The sequence below is a fragment of the Choloepus didactylus genome, chromosome 2 (assembly GCF_015220235.1).
Source record: "Choloepus didactylus isolate mChoDid1 chromosome 2, mChoDid1.pri, whole genome shotgun sequence".
Taxonomy (NCBI): domain Eukaryota; kingdom Metazoa; phylum Chordata; class Mammalia; order Pilosa; family Megalonychidae; genus Choloepus; species Choloepus didactylus.
In genome coordinates this window covers 205,225,872-205,253,491 of record NC_051308.1, presented here as the reverse complement: position 1 = coordinate 205,253,491, position 27,620 = coordinate 205,225,872, and the positions used below count along the sequence as shown (strand labels likewise).

Genomic DNA, 27,620 nt, shown 5'->3' with positions numbered 1-27,620 from the left:
CATGAGGAATCACGTGGGCCATATTGTGTGTATGTGCCGGGGGGAGGGGAGACCCCAGAACCGTGTCCTCCCCCCATCCCTCCTCAATAGGCGGAAGCCACTGGCTTCCTCCCTTTCCTGCCTCCTGCCTCCTGCGTGGCAGCAAGTCTGAGGACTGAGGGGAGAAGGGGGGAGGGGAAATCAGCCAGCAGTCCCCAGGTCTGTGTTTACCACAACTCCTGGCCCCCGCCGCCAGTGATCCCATTCCAGGGCCTTCCAGACCACATCCACCCCCAGCCTTGTGGGGGCCGGACTGTGGGGGCCCAGAGGTTCAGAAGCAGGATAAGTCCTCCCAACCCTCTCCCCTGCCACCCCTCCCACCCAATCCACCTCATTTCCTCTTCCTCTGGAGCAGCACTGACAAACTGATCAGCACAGGCTGAGAAACCAGACCCACAGTGACTGTCCACAGGCCCAGCTTGTCCTGGCAGGCCCTGGTCAGCCTCTGGAGTATGGTCCAGCTGGGGCCCCCTCTGCTGACCCTCATCCTCTTCCTGGCTTCTCATGTTGGTAAGTCTCCCCCCAAAGCCCCCGTGCTCAGCCCCTAAGGCCCTGAATCTCCCCAGGAACCCATCAGCCCTACCATCACTTTCATCCACTCCATGATCAAATAGAAAGCGGGATCAGGGGCAGGAAATCCCAGGCAAGCAATAGAAATCACTGCAGAAATGGGATGGGGGTGGGAAGGAGCGCAGCCATTGACTCTGATGGCTCTCAGGATCAGTGGGGAGCAGCAAGGCCTGTGGGCACCCAGAAATTTTCATAGGCTCATGGGTCCATGTATTAGATTAGTTCAATTATTCACTCAACAAACATTTATTGAGTATTTATTGAACAATGTGTCAGGAGCTATGCTAAGTGCTGGGTCATTAGTTGAGAGGCAGGCAGCCTCCAGATCTATGCAATAAGAGTAAATGATGCTTACCTCCTATGGCTGTTATGGGGTACAAACGAGATAACATAAGCAGAGCACTTAGCACAGTGCCCAGTGCTTGGTAAGGGTTTCTGAATAAGTGGTAGCTGCTTCCATTAGTTCACTGGCCAAAGAGGAATAAAACACAGAGGTTGCCTCTGAGTGGTTCACAATCTGTGGAGGACACAGGACATGGGATGAGGGCTAGACAGAAATGGACACAAGGAGCTCTAGAAGAGCAGTGAGGAGTCAGCCTACTCTGTCTGGGGTGGTAGACAAAAAGGGAGCAGGAAAAACGTCATGAGAAGGGGTGGCCTTCCTGCCAGGCAGACGGAACAATATATCTAAGTCTTAGAGGCATGGAAGTACATGGGAGAGAAGGTTCCTGCAGGAAAAGTTGCAGGAGGGGCAGTGTTTTATTAGCAAGGAGCTCAGGGGTGTACACATTATCCTGAGGACAATGGGGAGCCATGGGAGGTTGTAGGCAAGAGTCACAAGGTCAGATTTAAATCCCAGATGCATTGCTTTGTCTCCTAATTTGGAGAAAGAGTTGGAGAAGGGGGTGGTGGTTATTGGAATAGTCCAGGTGAGTAAGGATGAAGGCTAAACAGGATGGGCTTGGGAGATGGGGATGAAGTCAAGAGGCTTTTAGGAAACAGAAGTTGCAGAATTTTGTGACTGATTCAGGGCAGCCTAGCGTAATGCTTAGTGTGTGAACTTTAGAGTCAGAAAACCCGGCCCTGCCAGTTACTAATTGTATGACCTTGGGCAAGTTACTTAACTTCTCTGAGCCTCAGTTGCCCGGCTATAAAATAGAACTAATAACATGCATGTCCTGGGAGAGTTGGAATGATAAAATGAGCAAACATAAGTAAAGGATCTGACTCATAATTGACATCCAATAAATATTAATCATTATGACAGTGGAGGGCGGGTATGGGATTACTCTGAAGTTTGTGTCTTATGTGGCTAGGTGATGGTGGTGCCAACAACTGAGTCAGGCAGCACTGGAGAGGAGCAGGTTTGTGGGCGAGGTGATGGAAATGCAGGTCTGAGTTGAAAGGCCATCCCAGGTTTATTGACTCAGAGGTGCTAGTTAAAGCCAAGGGAGTGGATAAGCTGGCCCAAGGAAGCCTGTAGAGTAATAAGTACTAGTACCTTCCTACGGAAATGGGAAAAGACCAATTTCATTTGGTGACTGTGAGGATCAAATTGAAAACAGGCTTGGCATATGGTTCACAATCAGTAAATGCCAGCTTCATTTACTCATGATAAGCTTTCAAAGAATATTAACTGATAAGCTAAGTGACATTTAAATTAATTGGCTGAATGATAGCTAAAGGGCAGAGAGAGGAGAGAGAAGCCAGCGCAGGAACAGAGAAGGAGCAGGAAGAGAGGTGGGGGGTCTTGGGAGCTGAGGCCGGCTTGCAGAGCTGTCACCCTCTGGCCTGGACTCTGGCTCCACTTGTCTTCTTCCACTCTCTGCCTCCCATTTTGTGCTCCAGCCACACTAAACTTCGTTATCCCCCTGCTCAGACCATAATACCTTTCATTCCATGCCTTTACCCAGATTGTTCCCCCTAGTGGGGATTCCCTTTCATACCCCTGACCTCTCCCCTCCCCGTTCTCCCCTCCCCATTCTCCTCGTGTGTCCTACTCAAGCTTTAAGAGCCTCAAGCTTTCTCTCCCAGGAAGGCTCTCTTGATCTCCCCTACTTCCCCAGGCTGGGTTACGGGCCTCTTCACTGTGCCCTGCATTTGGCAGCTATACCCATGTCTTCTCCTCAACTAGGCAGTGAGCTCTACGACTTGGAACGCAAGGACCAAGCCCACCTGATGTCAGCGCTAGCTTTGTTTCTGCTCCATGATCCCCTGGCAGCAGAACCCAGCCTCTTCCACCTTAAACTGAATCGTACCAACCCTGTCTTGAGTTCTGTAGGCTCCGGGAGGGATCCCTACAGGAAACTCAGTTCTCCAATGACTCCCCTAGCCTGCACCCTCATGGTGGGGGTTGGGAAGGGCAGTAATTTGGCCACGTTGGCAGAGCAGTTTTTAGACACAAATCAGAAAGATTTAGACAACCTTATTCCCCTGAGAGGGACTAAGAAGTGAGGAAAGAGAGCATACATCATTCTTTCCAGAAGCTTGCCTGTAAAGGAAAGCCATCTGGTCTGAGGAGGGAGGAGAAAAGTTTTTGTTTTTGTTCTTTTAGGATGAAGAGACTTGAGAGAAAGGGGCAATGCACAGGGAAGGGGAAAAGTATAGGAAGGGAGGGGGCGGGAATGCCTGGTCCCTACGGGGATCTGAGGGGAGGGGGAAGGGAGCGCGGTGAAGTTTGGGAGCCCTCGTGAGCGGGGGCTGTGGACCAATGAGTTCAGGGGACTGGGGCGCCTGGGGCCGGAGGGTTCGGTGGGACCACGATGGAGTCACCCGTGTCCGGCCCCAGGCGCAGCGGTGGACCTGACGCTGCTGGCTGACCTGCGCCTCGCGGACCCCCAGCGCTTCTTCCTGACCTGCGTGTCCCGGGAGGCCGGAGCCGGGAGAGGCTCGGACGCCTGGGCCCCGCCCCTGCTGTTGGAGAAGGACAACCGTATCGTGCGCACCTTTCCGCCCCAGCGGCCCCTGCACACCGCCCGCAACGGCTCGCACCAGGTCACGCTGCGCGGCTTCTCGCAGCCCTCGGACCTTGTGGGCGTCTTCTCCTGCGTGGGCGGCGCCGGGGCGCGGCGCTCCTCGGTCGTCTACGTACACAACAGCCCCAGGGGTGCGTCTGTCCTGTGGGGTAAGGAGGGAGAAGGGTGACAGGGGGCTTCCACTGACCTCTGACCCCATCCTCCACCCCACAGCCCACCTGCTCCCAGACAAGGTCACACATACAGTGAACAGAGGTGACACGGCTGTGCTTTCCGCACGTGTGCACAAGGAGAAGCAGACAGATGTGATCTGGAAGAGCAACGGTGAGAGGGGCATCTGAACTGGTCAGGCACGTAAACCCATAGTCTGTCATGCCAACATCTCCGTTGTCCCCATCACCCCCAGGATCCCCAGCTTTGGCCTCTTACACAACAGTCACCCCAACACACCTGTCACTCTCCTAGCCAACCTCCAGGGCCCCTTCTCTGTCCTGGGCCAGGTCCCGTGGGGTGCACTGGTATTCATCTCCTCTTTCCCTCCAAGCCGCCTTCCTCCCATACCTGGAGGACCAGGAGCCCCGTCTTCAGCTACTTCCTTGCCTGTTGTACCCCAAAGAAGCACCATGTTAAACCCTAATCTTTGACTCTCCCCGGGAGATAGCAGGTGCTGTCACATGGCCACCCCGGTGGGGAAGAGACCTGGTGACCAAATACCCACCTCAGGCAGGAGAAATTCTACATCTCCCAAAGATCTGTCCAGCCCAGATCCCTGATGCCCAAGACAGACACATGCTGGGGCCTCTGCAGGGATCTCAGCCCGGGTCTGCCGTCCAGTCTGGTCCTCTCAAGATTTCTGACTACCCCATGGGAGGAAGCCCCTTTCCTGTGGGGCCCTCGGACCCGTGTCCCCTTGGCTCACTTTTCGGTTCCTGGACTCCTAGGGGAGGAGCACTAGGCCCCCGAACTGACCAGATGTGGGGAGAGTCAGGTAGACCTGGGCTTCTAGAGTCTTTACTCAGTCCTAAGCAAAGAGGCATGAAGGTGGTGGGACAGGGACCGGGACACTCTTCTAATATTGGGGTCTGCAGGTCCTGGAGGGTGTGGGTCAGGGAAGACTTCCCAGCACAGATGACACTTGTGCCCAGAGGAGTGGGAATTAGGCAGCCAAAGAAGGAAGGAAGAGCATTCCAGGAGGGCCCAAGAAGAGCAAAGGCAGAAGGTCTGAAATACCATGGTGTTCCTAGTAGAAAAAGAAGCAATTTGGGATTCCTGGAATGTTAGGAGCCAGGCAGGGTGTGGAGAGGCTTGGGCTGGAGGGCTAAGCAGTGGCCAAATTGATGAAAATCATGTGCTAAAGAGTTTGGAGAACTGTTAAAGAGTTTAAGCAGGGCCGGTGGAAGCCTGGACTAGTGGTGGCAGCAGACATGGAGAGCAGAAGACCAGTTTAGGAGAGGAGGAGGAAGTAGAATGGACAGGACTTGGTGCTTCGCTGGGTGGTTGGTGGAGGTGAAGAACAGGATATTTCCCAGCTTTCTGGCTTGGGTACTAGGCATTCAGTAGTGCCTTCCCCAGGTCTGGGCACTATGCATGGGGCACAGTGATGTGACCTGGGGAAAGGTGAGCAGAGAGAGGAGACATCAGCTGTCATGTGTTGCTGAGGCCCCTGATCTGTTTATGCCCCCCCCACCCAGGATCCTACTTCTATACCCTGGACTGGCATGAGGCCCAGGATGGGCACTTCCTGCTGCAGCTCCCCAACGTACAGCCACCATCAAGCGGCATCTACAGTGCCACCTACCTGGAAGGCAGCCCTCTGGGCAGCGCCTTCTTTCGGCTCATTGTGCGGGGTCAGAGGCAGAAAGCAGAGGTCATGGGTGGTGTGGGAGGTTGGGGGCCCCCAGGGCTGCTCCAGCCCTCAGCAGCAGTGGTCAGGTGGGTGAGGGTCCACTGCTGAAGACGCTTTCCTCCAGGCTGTGGGGCTGGGCGCTGGGGGCCAGGTTGTACCAAGGAGTGCCCCGGCTGCCTGCATGGAGGTGTCTGCCATGACCAGGATGGAGAGTGTGTGTGCCCCCCTGGCTTCACCGGCACCCGCTGTGAGCAGGGTAAGGAGGATTCCTGGCACCCGTGAGGCAGGGAAGCTAGAACCTATGCAAGGCAAGGAGAGAATGCCTGACTGGGGTAAGACCTGGAATCACGGGGACCAAGCTTGAGGGTGGGAGTGCTAGGTAGGTCCTAGACCCTGGGGTCCAACAGAAGCCCAAACCCCCATATGTCCTCTCTCTAGCCTGCAGAGAGGGCCGCTTTGGGCAGAGCTGTCAGGAGCAGTGTCCAGGAACATCTGGCTGTCGTGGACTTAACTTCTGCCTCCCAGACCCCTACGGCTGTTCTTGTGGATCTGGCTGGAGAGGAAGCCAGTGCCAGGATGGTATGGACTAACCCACCCCACCATGGTCCCTGACCAAGACGTCCCTGACCAAGACGTCAGCCACAACCTGACCCAGACCTTTCACCTTGACCCTGACTTCCACACCAAGCCCTCCACAGTCCTCTCTACTCACCTGACCATGCCCCACTACACCCATTCTCCATCTATTTCCAAGACTGCTGTCATTGCCCCTTGACCTGTGCCCCTCTAACCACCCCTCCTCTGTTCCCAGCCTGTGCCCCTGGTCATTTTGGGGCTGACTGCCGTCTCCGATGCCAGTGTCAAAATGGCGGCACATGTGACCGGTTCAGTGGCTGTGTCTGCCCCTCCGGGTGGCATGGAGTACACTGTGAGAAGTCAGGTATGAGCACAGGGTCTCAGATCCCTCAAGATAAGTCCACCTTCACTAAACATCTCCCTGGCTCAGAAGAAACTTGTCCCTCCTTTCTCTGTCAATGGTCCCTCCTTTCCTGCCCTCCAGTAGCTCAGAGTCTGGTAAGAGTTTTCACCACTCAGTCACCAACACAGAAGGGCAGCAGCTCAGAGTGTGTGGGAACCCAGAGGAGGCCCCTGACTAGCCCAAGAGGGTCAGGGAAGGCTTCTGGGAAGAGGCAAGACCTGACATGAGAGATGAAGGACAAGGGTCAGATGACTGCAGGAAGAGCACAGGCAAAGGGCCAGAAGAGTGGATTAAGGGGAGGCTGGGTGAGCGGTCAGAAGAGGTCAAATCATGGAGCTTTGAATGCCCTACCATGAGGTTTGCACAAAATATAAGGGGACGAGAAGGAATCGTGGAAGAAGCACGAGGTGTTCAGATGTGTTTTAGAGAGGGCCCCTCACTGCTGGGTGGAGAGTGAAAGCAGGGAGATGCAAGAGGAGTCTGCAGCAGGGGACCAGAAGCCAAGCTGTTTCATTAGTGTTGACCATAAAAATGGTGAGGGTTCTGATTGCAGACAGTAGAGACTATTAGAAATGGGGGCATGTAGGAGAGAGACTGTGGGCGGGTCAGATGTGGAACATGAGGGCACTAGAGGAGTCAAGTGGGACTTTGCTGGCTTCAGGCAGAGTGACTGGGTAGGCAGCGGGGCCTACACTGAGATGCAGAACACGGGATGAGGGGACTTTTGGTGGGCACCTTGGTGGTAACATGTCTGCCCCTGTGGGAGCTCCAGGATAGATGCCCTCTCTCTCCCCAGACCGGATCCCCCAGATCCTTAATATGGCTTCGGAACTGGAATTCAACTTAGAGGCAACGCCCCGGATCAACTGCGCAGCTGCAGGGAACCCCTTCCCAGTGAGGGGCAGCATAGAGCTACGCAAGCCAGATGGCACAGTGCTCCTGGTCAGCCTCAATGACCCCTAACCTACTGGTCCCTTCCCACCAGCTTCACAGTTAATCCCTCAGAGCTTAACCACTTGGATCTTTCTACCCACTGGCCCAAACCTGGCTCAAATGGGGTCAGGTTGATTGTTGAGGGATGCCACCAGGCCCCGTCCCCTTGTCAGTTCAGACAGATGCCTGTGTATCTGCCACATGGATGCATATTCTCTGTGATCTTCCTCCTTCCCTGTATCTCTTAGTCCACCAAGGCCATCGTGGAGCCAGACAAGACCACGGCTGAGTTCGAGGTGCCCCGCTTAACTCTTGGGGATAGTGGGCTCTGGGAGTGCCGCGTGTCCACATCTGGTGGCCAAGACAGCAGGCGCTTCAGAATCAATGTCAAAGGTCAGTGATGTCCCGGGCCACGGGAGATAGGATGTTGGGCAGAGTGGGCACTATCTGATGCTGCTCAGACTGGGGATCATAGCAGGAAGGACGAGCACATCTGAGGTCACAGCCCAGCACCAGGCAAAGAAGAGGGTATGTGATCAGCCAGAGGTACCGGCTGGGTGTCAAGGCTGGAGCACAGCCGAGTCCCATCTGGAAAGGACATCCCACATCCTAGAAGCTGGAATCTCCTCCAAACCAGTCCTCTTTCCTGCCTAGCCATTCCTCCCTTCTCCACCCCACCCCCCATAAGTGTGTTTTTAGCTATGCCTCTGGGATTCTTCTGCCCCTCTCTGAGTCACTGGATGGGGATATGGAGCTCAGGGGGTGACCTGTTTGGCCTGGATAGGTCAGGGAAGACTTCTTAGAGAAGGCAGAGCTTAAGAAGGAGCCTAACAAGTGCCTAGGAGTTTGCCAGGTGAATAAGGAAGGAACTGCCCAGTGTCCAGGACTGTTCTAGAGCAGAGCATTCAGCTCCCCCTACTCCACACCCAGTCAAAGTATCCCATCACCCTCCAGCACCATAAGCCTTGGCCATTCACACTCCTGCCACCCCTTGGCTCCTCTTCCCCTCTGCTCCCAACCCCTTACTCCTCCAGCTGAGCCCAGCCCCTTTCTCTAACCTTCCCCTTTCCCATTGTCAGATTCTGCTTTCCCACTTGCCCACCATCCCCCTCACCACCACTAGGAAGTATTAGTGTGACTTCAGGGATCCTTCTTCAGCCTTTCTCCTCTCACTCTTCCCAGGCTTTGACTCAGACAACTTGGGTTCAGATCCTCATGCTACAAATTCTTGTTCCATCATTTTAAGCAATTTACATAACTTCTCTTACCTTATTTGTCTCTGTAAAATGGGGGTGGGTGGGGGTGATAATGTTAGCACTCATTTGATAGGGTTGCAATGAAGATTAATTAGATGATGCATTTAAGTATTTAGCATAGTACCTGGCCGAGTAAGGGCTCAACCAATGTTTACAACTATTTTTATTAGTATTATACAAAATATCATCCAGTCCCAACATTTCAATGGTTCTTTGGCAATTCCCAGGTCTGATCTGCAGCCTGGACTTCTTTTCTGAGCTCAGACCCATTTAGGGGACCTCCATGAAGTGGGGCATCTTCTGTGGAGGTCTGGTTCTGAAGTCAGGGTGGAAACTAGCTTGTTGTATGATGCAGAGATCCACTTGATATCCAGCCACTTCCTGGACATCTACCTCCCTACCCAAGCCACAGGCACAGGGGGCTTGATGGGATCCAAACTGAACCATCATCTCCCTCTGGATTAGTACCGCCTCATGATGTGCTCATCTCTGCCTGACACCTGCCCCCTCAACTCACAACCCTGCATCACCCTTGACCATCCCACCCTCCCTTCCTTCCTGCCTTCCTTCCTTCTATAGAATCTTACTTTTTAAGATTCTTCTTAGAAAGCCAATCTGGTAGATGTTTGGAAGAGGAAGGGAACCAGTTAAGGCATTAATGCAATCATCTGGAGAGAAAAGCTGAGGCCATAAAGGGGGCAATGACCAATGGAGTGGGGAAGCTGGGTGAGAACACAAAGCTGTCTGGGGGTAGAATCGACTGACTTTAGGTGGCCTGGTCAGACAGACCTAGTTCATACCCTGACTGCATCTCCTCCTAGCTGCATATCCTTAGGCAAGTTATTCAAGATCTCTGAGCCTCAGTTTCTTCATTTATTACACAGAGGTAATGAGCTTTATCTGAAAGGGGGCTGGGAGGATTAGAAATCATGCATATAAAGCATCAGGGATAGAGGAGGTGCTTCATTACTGGCTGCCTTTTGTTTTCTTTAAGAGAGTGGTGAATGATGAGGGTGAAGCAGAGAGCAAGATGACACCCAGGTTCTCTCCCTGCCTTGGGTCCCAGCACCCTGCATGCCCCCAACCTCCACCCTCCAGCCTCCACACTGCATGGACAGAGTGTTTCCATGTCATGTCTTCACTTAACATCTTTTGGGATACACCTATGTCCTCGGTCCTGAATCCCTGTAGCCCAAGTAGCTCAGGGGAGGCAGAACTCTGTCATCCGCAGGCCTTGGCCACTCTGATCATCTATTGAGCTTGTTCTCCCCCTAGCCCAGAGGTCCCCAGATCCAAACACAGACTCAGAGGGTTGGGCCCTCCGATTGCCAAAGTGCAGGGTCCTTTGTTTTGCTGGGGCCTGGACAGGCAGTATGGGCCAAGTCTTACATTGAGTCTCCTGGCAGTGCCCCCAGTGCCCCTGACGGCGCCTCGGCTCCTAGCCAAGCAGAGCCGCCAGCTTGTGGTCTCCCCGCTGGTCCCATTCTCTGGAGACGGGCCCATCTCCTCCGTCCGCTTGTACTACCAGCCCCAGGACAGCACCATGGGCTGGTCCAAGATTGTGGGTGAGTGGGAAGAGAGCTGGGGGCAGGAAGCGACCAGGGCAGGATGGGGGTTGGGAGGTGAGGGGTGGGTAATAATGCATGGATGAGATGAGAGTGGAAAGGGATGGAGGATGGTGTGAGGAGACAAGAGGGGGCTGCATGAGGAGGAGCATGGACACTTCTGGAAGAAGTTGGAACTAAACAATGCATGCTGTGCACCTCACCCCCCAGTGGACCCCAGTGAGAATGCGACATTAATGAACCTGAGGCCGAAGACAGAATACAGTGTCCGTGTGCAACTGAGCCGGCCAGGGGAAGGAGGAGAGGGGGTCTGGGGGCCTTCCACCCTCATGACCACAGACTGTCCTGGTGAGAGGCCAAGAGTCACCCCTTCCTGCCTCCCAGGGGTCACTATCCTATTGATTCAGGGATTACTATATCTCGTCCACTCCAGGGGCCCCAATCTTTCCCACTGGAAGTTGTCCCATCCTGTCCACTGGGGATCACTGCCTTGTCCAGCCCCAAGGACCCATTGGACAGTTCTGACCCCTGACCCCTGGCCCCAGAGCCCTCAGTGCAGCCACAGCTGGATAGCTGGTATGTGGAGGGCCCTGACCAGCTGCGAGTGAGCTGGTCCTTACCCTCGGTACCTGGGCCGCTGGTGGGCGATGGTTTCCTGCTGCGCCTATGGGACGGGGCACGGGGGCAGGAGCGGCGGGAGAACGTCTCGTCCCCCCAGGCCCGCACCACCCTCCTGACCGGACTCACGCCTGGTACCCACTACCAGCTGGATGTGCGGCTCTACCATTGCACCCTCCTCGGCCCTGCCTCGCTCCCCACACACATGCTTCTGCCCCCCAGTGGTATGTTCGGGGAAAGGGGGCAACGGGCTCGGGATGAGGGGAGAACATGGGACACAGGGAACGCACGAGACCCAAGAGAACGTGGGGAGGTTATAGGAGACTGGATGGATCTAGGGAGAACACAGGACAAATGGAAAACATGGGATATTGGGCAGACATGAAACACAGGGAGGATATGGGACGTGGGGGAAGGTGGGACAAGGGAAGGGGGGGACATAAAGAGGACTTAGGACACTGGGAAGATCCAGGACATCAAGAGGACTTGGGAGAACAAGGAGAAGCAGATGCTCTAGAGTGAAGGTAGCCACAGGAATAGAGAGGAATTCAGTGCAGGAAAGGAAAAGGGGATTGAGGGAGTGTGGGTCCGATTCTGGGTCCTACAGAGCAGGGACACATCTAGAGTGGATATGCCTGACCCCACAGCCACATAACCTGGTCTTGTCTGAGCCCTGCCTTCTCCCTCCCATCTCCCCAGGGCCCCCAGCCCCCCGATACCTCCATGCCCAGGCCCTCTCGGACTCTGAGATACAGCTAACGTGGCAGTGCCCACAGGCTCTGGCTGGGTCAATATCTAAGTACATCGTGGAAGTGCAGGTAGCTGGGGGCTCAGGAGACCCACTGTGGATGGACGTGGACAGACCTGAGGAGACGAGCACCATCGTCCGTGGCCTCAATGCCAGCACACGCTACCTCTTCCGTGTGCGTGCCAGTGCCCAGGGTCCTGGTGACTGGAGCAACATGGTAGAAGCATCTACCCTGAGCAACGGTGAGAAGGCAGGGCCTGCAGGGACTCCTGGGTCTTGGACTTGGTTTCAGTGTGCCATCCTTCCACATCAGTCCCTGCGTTAGAGATAGGGCAACCCAAGTCCCTCCCTCCAAGTGACCCAAGCAGTCCCCCATATCCTGGTGCTGTCATCTCTATCCTCTCCCTCTATGTAATCCCACAGTGGCCTCTGGGTTCCCTGATCCAGGCATCCCCATGATCTGCCCCCTCTGATTGTCCCAGGGCTGCAGAGCGAGGGCCCAGTCCAAGAAAGCCGGGCTGCTGAAGAGCGCCTGGACCAACAGCTGATCCTGGCAGTGGTGGGCTCAGTATCTGCCACCTGCCTCACCATCCTGGCTGCCCTCTTAGCCCTGGTGTGCATCCGCAGAAGCTGCCTGCATAGGAGACGCACCTTCACCTACCAGTCAGGATCGGTTAGTGCATGTATGCAGACCCTGTGTGTCTATATGTTCCTATCTATGTACACACAAGTATTTGTACACTGTGTGTATGTACACACATGCATGTTTATGTGGCAGGTGTAAGACTATACTCAACAACGCTCAAGGATGCAAAATATAATTTTCTTTATGTCTCTAGAACTCAGCACAACTCCTGAGCCCTTTTGTACTAGTGGTGAAATAATTAATATTCCCAGTTCAAAATCATTTATGTCTGCATTTCACCATGGCCAATTCCAGGTTTGAGAACTCAGTTAATTCAGGATTCTGCCTCTTCCCTTCTCCCCAGGGGTGATCTAAGTAACACGCTGAATCACAGAGGGGCCTCTAGGGTCTACGCCTCTGTCCTTGTGGGCCCTCCTGGCCTTGGGAGCCAGCATCTGTCCCCACGTATCTGTGGCTGATGTTCTCAGCCCTTCAGTGGCCTCGATTGACAGGCTTTGAGTTCCCCATCCCAGCTTCCACCTTTTCAAATCCAAGGGCATCCTTTGAGAGACTCAGGAACTCTGGAGTGCTCCCTTGGACCTTGTGGAGAGCAGCACATTCTGTGTCCCTCAGACCCATTGCTGCTACCCCTCATTCAGCTGCTTCTCCCAGTCTGGAGCTGTGCTAGGCCTGCAGCCTGGCCCATCGCTCCCTGCGAAAAGAAGCAGAAGCCTCCTTACTCTTCTTGGCTTCCCTGTAAACCTGTCTAGATCCTCTGCCCTTCTGTAGTCCACGCCCTTCAGCCCTCAGGCTAGCACTTGGGGGAGGGGGTAAGGGGAGAGGAGCAGGGCCCTGACATCTCTCTTTCCCGGTTCCTATCTCTTCTGAGATCTTCCCCCACTGTTGTCACTTATGATCTCAACTCTGCCTTTGGTCCTCCAGGTCTGGGCTCTTGATATTTAGAGCCAAGCATTGACATTACAACAAAAACAAAAACAAAGTCTTCTCTCTCAAGGGCTGACCCTTGTCATAGAAAGCCTAGTGTCCAAGGCTATTGTCTCTGCTGTGCCTTTAAAAAAAAAGTTCATTCAGAGACTTAATCGGCTTCTTTGTTCCAGGCTGTGTTCATCCTCCCTCTGAGGTCAGCGCACACAGAAAGCTGTCAGTGCTGTGGTGGGGGGAGGGTATTGGGTGTAGATGCTGAGGGGAGAAGGCGGGAAAGCAGCATTTTAACCTATCAAGATATGTTCCTGCTGCATGCACCTGCCTATGAATGTGTGTGCCATGTATGAGTACATATGTGCATCCCTTTGTGGGTGCCCCCATGTGTGTGTACACATGTCTCTGAGCCATGTGTGTTCCTGTGCTGTGCACCCCTACACATACATGTTCGTGTGTACCTGTACATGGGTGCATCTATATACAGTGCCATTGCAAGAACACGCACATGGGTTCTGGCGTGTGCCTTCAGCAGTCCACGTTCCATGTGAATCCAGGAAACCCTTGCCCCAGCACTTGCCCACTCAGCTAGGCTTCAGTTCACTTAAGGGGCCCAACACAAGGTCTGTCTTAATCCAGTTCTCATGCTGGCAGCCCCCTTGGTTCTGTCCAGCTTTTCCCTTTTCCTGCCACCAACCCTGCCCAGGCAACCCAGTTCCTGCTCAGTTGGGGGAAGTGCATGTTCCTCTTTGTTATGGACCACCATTTTGTCTTTCCATCTTCAAGATCCATGATAGTTTTAGAGCTGTTGATAGATGCCAAGTGGGTGAAAAGTGGTAATCTCTGCTTCTGCTACTGTTGAGAAGAAAATCCCTCCACTGGTTTGTAGCAGTTCAGGGCTTAGCATGTAGTAAGAGCTCAATAAATATAGCCTCACCCACTGCCCAGGGCTGGAATCCTTGCCACAGCATCACTGTTGACAAAAAGCCTAGTTGTGAGCTCAGTACAATAACAGGGAGCTCACTGCTTACCATCATAGCCCATTCCAGTTCCTTTTGGTTTTGAACTTCAGAAGAAGTATCTTCCTTCCATTTACTCACATCCTGGCTTCTAGCAACTTTACCCACAAGATATACCTGATCCCCCAGGCTGCAGTCTCTGGATTTCTCTCCCTGGACATCTGTTCATGCAATGGTCTGCCTGTGGCTCCATCTCTTATGATTCTGTCTCAATATGTATCCTCTGTCTGTATGTCTGTCTCTGGATGACCTCCAGGGTGTGCTCTGTCTTGGTGTCTGTCCACTTGTCTAACCACTGGAACCTCTCTTTGTATGCGTATCTGACCCTCTGTCTGACCCATGTCTCTTTCCTGGACTGTCTGCCTACTTGTCCCATCCTGTGAAGGGTGAAGAGACTATCCTGCAGTTCAGCTCGGGAACCCTGACACTGACCCGACGGCCAAAACCACAGCCCGAGCCCCTGAATTACCCAGTGCTGGAGTGGGAGGACATCACCTTTGAGGACCTCATTGGGGAGGGGAACTTTGGCCAGGTCATCCGGGCCATGATCAAGAAGGATGGGCTGAAGATGAATGCAGCCATCAAGATGCTGAAAGGTCTTTTGGGCATGACCCCTGACCCTCTCCATTGTCCCACAGATATCAGACCCCACCTAGCTCCCTCCAGCAACTGACCTTTGACCCAAGCCCTCACCACCCTATGCCTTTTCCCCTGAGTTATTTCTAACAAAAGTGACATTGGATTCTTTACACAGAATATGCCTCTGAAAATGACCATCGTGACTTTGCAGGAGAACTGGAAGTTCTATGCAAATTGGGGCACCACCCCAACATCATTAACCTCTTGGGGGCCTGTGAGAACCGAGGTGAGCCTCCAACTCATCATGAACCCCTTCCAAACTCCTATCATCAACCATTGTCTCCACCACATCAGTAGCTTTCTGGGAGCTCCAGGTTACCTATACGTCTCTATTGCTTTCCCTTCATCATCAGGTTCCCTATTACCATTAGACACCTGCTCCCACTGCAGGTAACCTGTACATAAATCACCACCAGGCACCTCCTTATCCTGCAGGTTACTTGTATATCGCCATTGAATACGCCCCTTATGGGAACCTGCTAGATTTTCTGCGAAAGAGCCGGGTGCTGGAGACTGACCCAGCTTTTGCCCGAGAGCATGGAACAGCCTCTACCCTCAGCTCCCGGCAGCTGCTGCGTTTTGCCAGTGATGCCGCCAACGGCATGCAGTACCTGAGTGAGAAGCAGGTAAATTGGCAGGGCGGGGAGAGGGGAAAGATGGGGAGGGGGGAGAGGGGGTGTTTGAGGGACGAGGGGAAAGCCACTGGGTAGACTTCAGGAGATATAAAAGAACAACAGGCCCTAATTGGATGTGGGAATTAAACCATAGAGAGAAAAACAATACCCCCAGTTTCCTGGTCTGGGTGAGCATAAGTGCAGTGAGGAGGAAACACAGGCTGAGAAGCAGGTCTGGAGGCTGCGTTGAGTTTGAAGTATCTAAGGGACATCTTGGTGGAGGTGTTGAGTGAGCACTGTAGATGCCAACCTGGAGTCAAAAAATCTGGGAGTTGTCACTCCCAGGTGGTGACTCTAATGGGAGTAAAGTGGGTGAGCTCCACCAGGGAGAGTAAAAAGAGCAGAGTGAAGGCCCAAGCCCAAGCCTGAGGACCCCCTGCTTGAATGAAAGAAGAGAAGAGCAATAGCAGAGGTGACATTAGATTGAGGGAAGGATTTTGAAAATAGTAAAGTTTGAGTATCTTTGACAGCAGAGGAAAAGGGCCAGTGCAAAGGGAGGGGATGATGGAGTGAGGTCTCTGAGATGGGTGGAGAGGATAGGGACTGAAGTTCAGGGGAGAGGGTCACCTTGGGCAAGAGATGGTGCCCTTTCCCTACTCTCACCAATGAGGGAAGTAGGAGAGGGCGGGAGAGAGAAGTGTGGGGAGCATAGAAAGAGGGAAGGATGCAGTGTGGTTACCCAGGAGAGGTCCACCATTGTCTCCAGATGAGGGACACAGCCTGAATTTGTCCATGGCCCAGATCTCAGGAAGGAGGGGATGACATACAGCACTGTGATTTTTCTCAGGCAGGAGTCAGCTGACGTAGCATTGAGGCCTAGATGGGTGGGAAGAAGAGTAAGGGGCTACTGAAGGCATCCAGCGTGCCCATGAAGACTGACTAAAAGCCAGACCCCTTATTGGCTCAGAAGTCCTGGGATCCCTCATCATCCCATCCTCCCTTACTTCTGACCTTGCCTCCAGTTCATCCATAGGGACTTGGCTGCCCGAAATGTGCTGGTCGGAGAGAACCTGGCTTCCAAGATTGCAGACTTTGGCCTGTCTCGGGGGGAGGAGGTTTATGTGAAGAAGACCATGGTGAGCGTCATTCAACCTACCCTCTCAGGGCCAGTTCTTGGCTCTGCTCCCCAGAATCTCCCAAACAGGCCCTTCCTGGAGCCCCACCCAACCCCTCAAACCCACTCTCTCCCAGGGACGTCTCCCAGTGCGCTGGATGGCCATTGAATCTCTGAACTACAGCGTCTACACCACCAAGAGTGATGTGTGAGTTGAGAGAGAGGGAGCCTGGTCTTTCAAGGATACAGACAGGCATAACTTAGATGCATCCCAGAAATGTCTCAGGTAGTCTAAGCTAGTCTAAGGTGTGTCTTGGGCGTGTTCCAAGTTTGACACAGATGTGACCTGGGTGTATCCTGAGTATACCTTGGGATGCCCAGCATTTTAGTGGGAAGTTAGGGGGCTAGAACATTTTATCTTGAAAGGTAATGAGGATTTTTCGGAGGTAGGATTTGGGGTAGGGACAGTTTAGGGCAGTGTTTGTGTAAGAGACTGTGGGATGACTAGGAGAGGTTTGGGAATGCTAGTGGGTAATTTCTGTGGTAGATGGAAAGACTAATCAATGAATGCTCTCACGTTCCTCTCTAAAGGGCAGGGTCATCCTCTCCTGAGGACCTGACCAGAGTAGGACCTTACAAGTATCCCCTCCTCCCACATAGTCAACTTGGCACACTCCTCCCCCTTTCTCCAAGGATGTCCATCTCATTCTGAAACTGACCCGCCCAACCCTTTAGCCTTGATTCCCAAGCTGCTCTATCCGTTGCCCAAGCCCTTTGGCCTGGCCTGCTTAGCTCACTGTCTACCACACTGACAACCCCTCTGACCACCACAAGTCTACTTCCTGCTTCTGCCCTAAGGTTCCCTAGATTTCCTTTCCCCACTAGAACACTCCACCCTGGTCTCGGATCCAACCTGCACCCACATGGAAGATGTTACCTTGTGGGAGGCAGTTAAGAGCAAGGGCTTTGGAGCCAGACTGCTTGGGTTTGAATCCCAGATCTGACACTAGCAGTGTAACCTTGGACAAGCTAGCTAACCTCTCAGTACCTCCATATCTCCATCTACAAAATGGGGTTAATAATAGAATGTATACTACAGGCTTGGTGTGAGGGTCAAATGAGTTACCATATATATTAAATGCTCAGTACCTAGCCCTTAGTAGCTCAGTTAAAATGTTAGCTATAATTATGTTGAGCCTGGGAGGGGCTTTGTCCAAGCTTCAGTGGAGCAGAGATAATGGTGAATGCCAGAAACTTGGAGAGTAGACACATGCAAGGCCCGAGGTGGGGTGGGGTGGAGGTGGGATTGGGATGACTGTACATCTAGGGTAGGTAGGGCCTAAACTTCTGGTCCACAGGGCCAAGAAGGCAACTAAATGCATCATTCTCATTTCAGCTGGTCCTTCGGTGTCCTCCTCTGGGAGATCGTGAGCCTTGGTGAGTTCCCACCCTCATCCCCTAGAATGCCCCACCTTATTCTACCTGGGGCCATGGGCTGAGAGAGCTTTGTCCCTCCTGCAGGGGGCACACCCTACTGTGGCATGACCTGTGCTGAGCTCTATGAGAAGCTGCCTCAGGGCTACCGCATGGAGCAGCCTCGTAACTGTGACGACGAAGTGTGAGTCACTGCCACCTTGAACCCTGTGACCCCATCTCTCTGATAAGTGACCTCAACATTGAGCTCTGCAACTCCTTCACCCCAGTTGGCCTTGACCCCTGATCACAGCAACATCCCCATCCGCAGGTATGAGCTGATGCGTCAGTGCTGGCGGGACCGTCCATACGAGCGACCACCCTTTGCCCAGATTGCACTGCAGCTGGGCCGCATGCTGGAAGCCAGGAAGGTGAGGAGCCTGGGGTGATGGGGACCGAGGGTTAACAACCTCACTGGAGTACCCTCTCATAGATGACAAAAAACAGCAACCACCATGTCCCCTGTCCCCACCACACTGCCCACCCAAACTCCCTGAGCTGGGGCTGCTGCCTTTCTCGCTCTAGTTGGGTTGGTCACTAGGCCCTTCCAAATGCTTCCAAGGACCCTGCTTAGGCCCAGCAGCAAATCCCTGCCCCAGGCCCCAGGCTTCTTGTCTGTCCTCTGCTCAGGCCATCAGCCCATTCTTACCTGGAACACCTCCCCTTACCTGGCACAGACCCAGAGTTGAATGCTCTAATCAAGTGGATGGATGGATGAATGAACGGTAGAGTAACCATATGAATGAATTAATGGAATCAGCGGCTAGATGAAACAGTAATCATATGAATAAATAATCAAATAACTGAATCTAATAATGTTAATAAATGAATTATCAACTAAATATAGATGAAATATATCAAAATGAGTACATGAGAAGAGTTCTTCACATGAATTAATTAATGATTAAATTGCTATGTTAATTAGTAAACTATCCTAAGAATGAAGGAATGATCAAATGACCATGTGAATGAATGAATTGTCAAAAATAGCTTTATGACTAGATAAATGAATAAATGATGGAATGAATGCATGAGCAAACAATTCATTGGAAGAATGCATGAAGAAAACCATGATCTAACAATTTCATCAAATGCCTTTCATCCCAGCCCCCTTGCTGTGGTCCGATGCCCTTTCAGTTCTACGTTAGCAGGGGCCACCCTTGGCCATGGGGCCATCTTGAGTCTCCAGAACAAATCAAGTGTGTCTGTTCAAATACCCCAATCAAATGGAAGTTAAGAACCTCTGGGCCAGATGCACCCCCATATCTGGACCCCACTAAAGCTTGCTCTGCTCCCCAGGCCTATGTGAACATGTCGCTGTTTGAGAACTTCACCTATGCAGGCATCGACGCCACAGCTGAGGAGGCCTGAGCTGCCATCCAGCCAGAAACCTGACTCTGCTGGCCGGAGCAACCTCTACTCTCCAACCTGTGACTGACTTCTGACCCTTGTAGCCTCTGAGCTGAGCTGCCTTATGGAAGTTTTTTTAACTTAAGGAAGAAAAGAGAGGATCTCGGGATGGATCCTTTGCAGTTGCTCCTTACCACCTCCTGCAGCTACTCTTATAGCTACTCTTCACATCTTTCCTTCTAGTTCAGCTACTCTACATATGTGCTCCTCACTTCACTGTCCTCCACACTCAGACCCCTACTTCAGCTCCTCTACTCACACTACTAAAATGCCCTGTTCAGCTACTCCTCACTCCCTGCCTTGTCTTCAGAAAAAAATAAATGCCCTGAGAAACTCCATCCAATGTCTATCTTTTACTGACGGTCAAGCCAGGGGAAAAGTTACACCAAAGAGGGAGAAACTGAACTTTCTATGAGAAGAAATCTTGTCTCAAACCCAACCCCCTGTTGGAATTGTCTCTCCATATTGGGAGATGTTCTGGAAGGCCCATTTTATACATAAACACTCCCCCATTTCATAATCAGAAGTCCAGTTTTCCCCTGGTCTCTTTCTTCCAGCTTTTATTATCAACATATCTCCCAGTAGTAGCTCTAGGTAGCTGCCAACCCAGGATTTTTTTGCTCTTTCCAGACATAGTCCATGCCACAATCAGCTGTAGCCCAGCCTCAACTCAAACTGATACCTCAGCACCAGATGGATTCTGGTCTATCTTGAGCTCCCACTTTTCCTTAGGGTTCTAGGCAGCTTTCTCTGACTTGGTAGCTACTCTACTGCCCAGCTTGTGGACCCTAAATGATGAAGGCAGATGACACTCCCAATTACAGCTAGACACGGTGTCTTCCTTGGGGTCTCACAGTGTTCTGGGAAATGCTCCTCCAATATGCTGTTGCTCACTGTCTTGAAAGTTATTCCCATGTCACTACCCCCATGCTTTGTGGCCCACTGGCTTGCCTACCCTTTGGATTGCTCATGACTGGCCTTAGCTTTCTCTCCCACCTTAGGAAACCAAGCTGGTCTTGCTTCATAAACATTTTTTCAGTGACTCAGATGACATCAGAGAAGTCATAGGATGGTATAGCACTCTGGTCAAAACCACAGATTCTGGAATCACACAGACTTACGTTCAAATCCATGCTATATCACTTAAATCACTTTTATCACTTGACTGGCCTTGGTCAAGTCCTTTAACCTCTCTGAGCTTCAGTTTTCTCCTCTGAGAATTGAGGTTAGTAATAGCCACCTCATAGGATTGTTGCTAGGGTTAAATGAGATCCCACAGGCACATCTTTCATAGCACTGTGCCTGGTACACAGTAAATACTCAGTAGGTATCAACTGATATTATATACAAGTGAGAAATTTGGGTAGATGGGGGCTGTGGCTATCTGATTCTGTATTCCAAACAGACTTGAGTGGTTGGAGTGTGGAGCTGAATTTGAGAAGAATAAATTAACTGGAGTAGATGGGAAGCTGTGCAGGATGGAGAAGATGGGCTTTGCTAGAAAGAAACTTCATTTCAGATCCATATTTCTTGCAGTGATATTGCCAGGTCTAGGGATACAGGGATTATCAAGATGTCCTTTTGGGGTGACCAATATGTAAATAAAATACGGTGTGTATGCTATAAGAGAGGCAGGAGGCCTGAGGAGCACATAGAAAGGAGATGGAGTAGGAAAAGCTTTTCTGGAGAAAGTGATATTTTGATCTGGGCCATAAAGGGGAAATGGCAGTTCACCAGAAGAAAGAGATCCTCGCAGAGGAAATAGCTCCTGTGACATGTAGTACATTCAGGGGCTACAATTAGTTCCATGGGGTTGGAACAAAGGAAGAGTATTACATTGATCTTCAAGAGAGATGAGCCCAGAGGGGTGGCAAGGCCCAGACCATGCTGGGACTCATAGACAAGACAGCATTAGGAATAAGAGTCTTTATCCTAAGAGTAAAAGGCAGTCACAAAAGGACTATAAAACAGGGGGATGTCAGGATCTGATTTGCATTTTTAAAAAGATCGCCCTGGCTAGTGTGTGGAGAGTGGATTATAAAGGACCAAGAGTAAAAGCAAATATTATGCCAGTAAATCAGATAGTCTAGAGGAAATGGACAAATTCCTAGAAAAACACAAACTACTGAAACTGACACCAGAAGAAATAGATGAGGGTGCCAAGTCCACATTCAGTGGGGAAAGAATAGTCTCTTCCACAAAGATGCTGTGACAACTGGATATCCACATGCAAAAGAATTGCTGTGGACCCCTACCTCTCCCTATATAAAAAATTAATTCAAAATCAATCAATAACCTAAAAATAAAGCTAATACTATAGAACTCTTCAAGAAAGCATAAGAAAATATCTTTAGGACCTTGTAGTAGGCAATGAATTTAAGATTTTACACCAAGAGCAAAATCATTAAAAGAAAAAAAAATAGATAAAATGGACTTCACCAATATTAAAAACATTTATGCATCAGAGAACATAATCAAGAAAGTGAAATGGTAATCTACAGAATGGGATAAAATACTTGGAAGCCATATATCTGATAATGGTTCAATATCTAGAATATATAAAGAACTCCAAATCAAAGACAAAAAGATGAACAACCCAATTTTTAAAATGGGACAAGGATTTGAAAGACATTTCAACAACAAAAATATTCAAATGGCCAATAAGTATAAGAAAATATCAACATTATCAGCCATTAAAGAAATGCAAATTAAACTACAATGAAATACCACTTCAAACCCACTAGGATGGTTATTATTTTAAAAACTAAAAATAACAAGTGTTGGTGAGGAGGTGGAGAAATAGGATACATTGTTGATGGGAATCTAAAATGGTGCAGCCACTGTGGAAAACAACATTGTGTGGTTCCTCAGAAAGTTAACACAGAATTACCTTATGACCTAGCAATTCCACTACCAGATATATACTCCAAAGATTTGAAAGGAGGGATTCAGACAGATATTGTACAGCAATGTTCATCACAGTATTATTCAAAATTGCCAAAAGGTGAAAGCAACCCAAGTGTCCATCAACATGAATGGATAAACAAATGTGGTCTTGTCACTGTCTGAAAACACAGTCCTAAATAGTCAGGCCTACCTGATCCTCCATCAAACAGAGAAACAAGCCTCTCTGCTTTGGTGAGAAGGTGAGTTTATTGAAGATGCATCAACAAGGATGCATCAACAGGAGGGAAAAAAAACTTTCCAAGACCATTTCAGAGTGAGAAGAGTGGTTTGGGCTTTTATAACCCTGAGCAGACAAAGAAATGGCCCGAATCTAGAAGAAAACAGAAGGGGAAAATAATAGAAGAGAAAAAACTGTTTGGTCAACATCTCCTGTTATCTTGAAGTTTCCCCCTCATTCAGGCTTATTTTTCAAGGAGAAAAAGGTGGCAGCTCTGGTTATCAGACCATTTGGTGATATCCCTCATATCCTCCTGTAGTCAATGCTGGGAAAGTTCCTGGGAATAGAGAGTAAGTTTTTTGTTGTTGTTGAGATTACAGCAACAGCAACTTAATTTATCAAGGGCTTCTTATGCTTAGAATAACTCAAGGCTGCTTGAGTGAAGTGATTTTAATAAATGAGTTGTTTTGTTTGTTTGTTTATTTGTTTTGGCTACTGAAGACTATATTAAGCATTTTCCAGCTAAAGAATTATATTGAGTATTTTTTCTACTTATCCAGCTATCAGTCAGTACAAACAATGGAATATTATTCAGTCATAAAAAGAAGTGAAGTGCTGGTGCATGTTACAACATGAACCTTAAAGACATCATTTTGAGTGAAATAAGCCAGGCACAAAAAGACCAACATTGTATGATTTCTCATATACGAAATACTTAGAATAAGCAAATTCATGGAGATAGAAAGCAGAATAGTGGCAACTGGGTTGGGGGAGAGGGGAATGGGGAGTTATTGTTAAATGAATATGAGTTTTGGTTTGGGATGATGAAAAGAGTCTGGAAATACATAGTGGTGAAGTTACAAAGAAGAAGAAGAAATGACACTCTAAATAGATCTATAACAAGTGAAGGGATTAAATTAGCAATAAAAAAAAAATCCACAAAATAAAGTCCAGGTTCAGATGGCTTCACTAGTGAATTCTACCAAACATTTAAAGAAGAATAAATACCAATTCTTCATAAACTCTTCCAAAAAAATAGAATTTCCCAATTCATTCTATGAGACCAGTATTATCCTCAGACCAAAACTAGACAAAGACATCACAAGAAAACAAAACTCCAGACCAATATTTCTTATGAATATGAATATCATCAACATAATATTAGCAAACCGAATCCAGCAACATATAAAAATAATTATACACCATGACCAAGTGGGATTTACCCCAGGAATGCAAGATTGGTTTAACAGCTGAAAATCAATTAATATAATACACCATAGCAATATAATAAACAAAAACCACATGGTCATCTCAATAGATACAGAAAAAGCATTTGACAAAATCCAACCTCCTTTCATAATAAAAACACTCATCAAACTAGGAATAGAAAGGGACATCCTCAAGCTGATAAAGGGCACCTACAAAAAACTCACCACTAGCTTCGTACTTAATGGTGATAGACTGGATGCTTTCCCCCTAAGCTCAGGAACAAGATAGACATCGTGATGGAAGTGCAAGCCAGGACAATTAGGCAAGGGGAAAAAAGCATCCTGATTGGAAATGAAGAAATTAAAGCATCTCTATTCACAGGTGACATGAGCTTGTACATAAAAAATTCTAAGGAATCCACTAAAAAACTATTAGAACTAACAAAAGAGTTCAGCAAGTTTTCAGGATACAAATTAATATGCAAAAACCAATTGTATTTCTTTAGACTTACAATGAACAGTTGAAAAAATGAGATTAATAAATCAATTCTATTTAAATATCATCAAAAATAATAAAATATTTAGGAATAAATATAACAAAAGAAGTGTAAAACTTATTTTCTGAAAACTCCAAAACATTGTTGAAAGAAATTAAAGATCTAAACAAACAGAAAACATCTCATGTTCATGGATAAGATTTAACGTTGTTAAGATGACAATACCTCCCAAATTGATCTATGGATTCAATGCAATTCCTATCAGAAACCCAGCTGGCTTTTTGTAGAAAATGACAAGTTGATTCTAAAATTCATATGGAATTTCAAGGGATTCAAAATAGCCAAAATAATCTTGAAAAAAAAGAACAAAGTTGAAAGACTCATACAATCCAATTTCAAAACTTACTACAAAGCAACACTAATCAAGACAGTTTGGTAGTGGTATAATGATAGACATACGTATCAAGGGATTAGAGTTGAGAGTCCACAAATAAATCCATGTGTCTATGATCAACTGATTTTTGACATGGGTGCTAAGACCATTCAGCCGGGAATGAACAGTCTTTCAAAAATTGGTGGTGAGACAACTGGATATCCACATATAAAAAATTGAAGTTGGAACTTTACGTCATACCACATACAAAAATTAACTCAAAATAGCCCAAAGACCTAAATGTAAGAGCTAAAACTATAAAATTCTAGAAGAAAACATAGGAGTAAATCTTCGGGACCTCAGATATAGCAATGGATTCTTAGATATGATACTGTTGGGGATTGAGTCACAAAAGGCGCACAAAAGGTGGATTTAGGTCCCAAACTCTGATCCTGTTGGCGTGAATCCTTTGTAAATAAGACCTTCTGATGAGGTTATCTCAGTTAAGGTGTGCCCCAACTGAATCAGGATATGTCTCAATCCTATTACTGGAGGCCTTATAGAGAAGGCCACAGAGACAGAAGCCATAAAGAGCAGTCAGAAGCTGGGAGGCAACAGAATCCAGAAGAGGAAGGAGAGGATGCCACCATGTGCATTCCCATGTTATGGAAAAGCCAAGGAACCCCAAAGATTGCCAACCAGTCAGAAGATACCAATCTCAGGAGGAAGCAAGTCTTCTATCCTCTGAAACTGTGAGCCAATAAATTCCTGTTGTTAAAATAACTCATTGTATGGTATTTGTTTTAGCATCCAGGAAACTAAAACACCAACAAAAGAAAAAAAAATAGATAAATTGGACATCACCAAAATTTAAAAGTTCTGTGCCTGAAAGGACACTGTCAAGAAAGTGAAAAGACATCTCATGGAATGGGATAAAATATTTGCAAATCATATAACGGATAAGGGACTTGTATCTAGAATATATAAAGAATTCTGAAAACTCAATAATAAAAAGACAAATAACACAATTAAAAATGGACAAAGAATCTGAATAGCCATTTCTCCAAAAAAGATACACAATATATTCAAGAAATGACCCTTGACATCCTGAGTCATCAGGGAAATGCAAATCAAAACTACAAGATACCACTGCACACCCACGAGAATGGGTAGAATCAGAAAGTCAGATAATAAGTGTTGACAGGGATGTGGAGAAACTGGATGTGCAAATGGGAATGTAAACTGGTGCCACCCTTTTGAGAAACAGTCTGGCAGTTTCTCAAATGGAAATTCCACTCCTAGTTACATACCCAAGAGAAATGAAAACATCTTTCCATGCAAAAATTTGTACATGGATACTTGTAGCAGCATTGTTCATAATAACTGAAAGGTGAAAACAATCCAAATGTCCATCAGCTGATGAATGGATAAACAAAATGTGATATACCCATACAATGGATTATTATTTAGCTAGAAATAGGAATGAAGTACTGATACGTGCTACAACATGGATGAACTTTAAAAACATTATGCTAAGTGAAAAAAGCCAGTCACAAAAGATTCATACAAATGATTCCATTTATATGAAATATACAGAATAGGCAAATCTTAGAAAGATAGAAAGACATTAGGGGTTGCTTGGGGATGGGAAGAGAGGGGGAGAGGGATAAAGAGGCTATAGCTAAAGGGTACAGTGTTTCTTTTAGAGGGGATGAAAATGTTCTAAAATTGTGGTGCTGGTTGTATATATCTGTGAATATACTAAAGACCATTGAATAGTACACTTTAAAGGGGGAATTGCATGGTATATGAATTATATCTCAATAAAATTGGTGTTTTGCTTTGTTTTGTTTTTAAAGAGTGAAGGTGAAAAGATTGATGACAAGCTATTCCTGAAGTGCAGGTGAGTCTTCGACTGTTTCTATTAATGCTTCTGTTTAGATGACTGGGTTGATGGAGATGCCAGTCACTAAAAGAAGAAAAATAGCTAATGCATGGTACTTAATTGCTCAGCACTGTTGCAAGTACTATGCACATATTTATTCATTCAATCTTCAACCACCCTATTAGGTAGGTACTATTATAATAATAATACAGATGAAAAAACAGCTCAGAGAGGTTAGGTTATTTGGCCAAAGCTTCATAGCTAGTAAGTGGCAGAGCTAGATATTCTGACTAGATATTCTCTTAGCCACAATGCTACGCTGCTTCTTTGGGTAGAAAAGGGCCAGATAAGGCATAGCACACTTCCAAATTCAACACAAATACACTGATCACATATTGAGTGCCAGGTCCTGGGCTAAGGGCAGGCCCACCCCAAGGGCACCCTCCTCACAACAGAAGACCCTCACATTCCTGCTGTAGCACCATAAGGACCCACAGCCCCATTATAAGCAAGACAGCAAACTGCAGTTACAGATTCTCAGCTTTGCCTGTCCCACACCAGGTCTAGCTTCAGTTCTCACTGCTTCACTCTATGACCATATTCTCACAGAAGATGGCTTGTACTGAGCAGGGGTTGGAGCACAGACTTGTTTCCAGAGAAATGATGGGAAAGGGAAGAGGAAAAGCTGAGGCACACAACTCGGTCGCCTTAGGCAGGCAGCTGCAGAAGGCAAACCTGCAAAAAAGCCTTGCTGCTACTCACTTGGGTCACAAAAACAGACCTCCCACCAGTCAGCCCTGAGTCATTCCCCTTTCGTCCCACAAAGAAGGGGTGATTTCCTGCCCAGCCCTCTGGGCAGCTCAGGCTCCTCCCAGACCATGCATCCTCTTATTTTCCCCCAACCTTCTCCCTTGGCAGCCCAACCAGAGTCTGGCTGTAGTGAGGGTGGTCCTCATGTTTCCTCAACTGGTCTTGGATTCAGCAGTTGGGGAGAGTCTAGCAGCCTAAGGGCAGCTCAGGAGCCAGGATATCTCATGAAGGGCAGAGGACAAAAGGCTGACCAAACTGGGTCCAGGTTTACTGCTGGGCAACCATTGGTCCTTGTATTAGCTGGGGTTCTCTAGGGAAACAGAACCAACAGAAGATATCTGTAAATATGACAGTTTATAAA

At 48.8% G+C, this 27,620-nt stretch overlaps 1 protein-coding gene across 1 annotated transcript; it reads left to right on the top strand.

Moving 5' to 3' along the window:
- Nucleotides 1-392: 392 nt before the first annotated feature.
- On the top strand, nt 393-19,700 carry TIE1 (tyrosine kinase with immunoglobulin like and EGF like domains 1). Its single transcript, XM_037827487.1, has 23 exons — nt 393-549; nt 3,398-3,715; nt 3,798-3,908; nt 5,276-5,431; nt 5,555-5,686; nt 5,869-6,009; nt 6,242-6,370; nt 7,206-7,351; nt 7,591-7,735; nt 10,005-10,163; nt 10,374-10,511; nt 10,709-11,005; nt 11,481-11,771; nt 12,012-12,202; nt 14,498-14,708; nt 14,867-14,977; nt 15,187-15,377; nt 16,388-16,501; nt 16,617-16,687; nt 17,876-17,916; nt 18,001-18,097; nt 18,224-18,323; nt 19,252-19,700. Exons 1-23 carry the CDS (start codon nt 492-494, stop codon nt 19,321-19,323), a joined length of 3,420 nt encoding a protein of 1,139 aa, XP_037683415.1. The 5' UTR covers nt 393-491; the 3' UTR covers nt 19,324-19,700.
- The last annotated feature ends 7,920 nt before the right edge of the window (nt 19,701-27,620 follow it).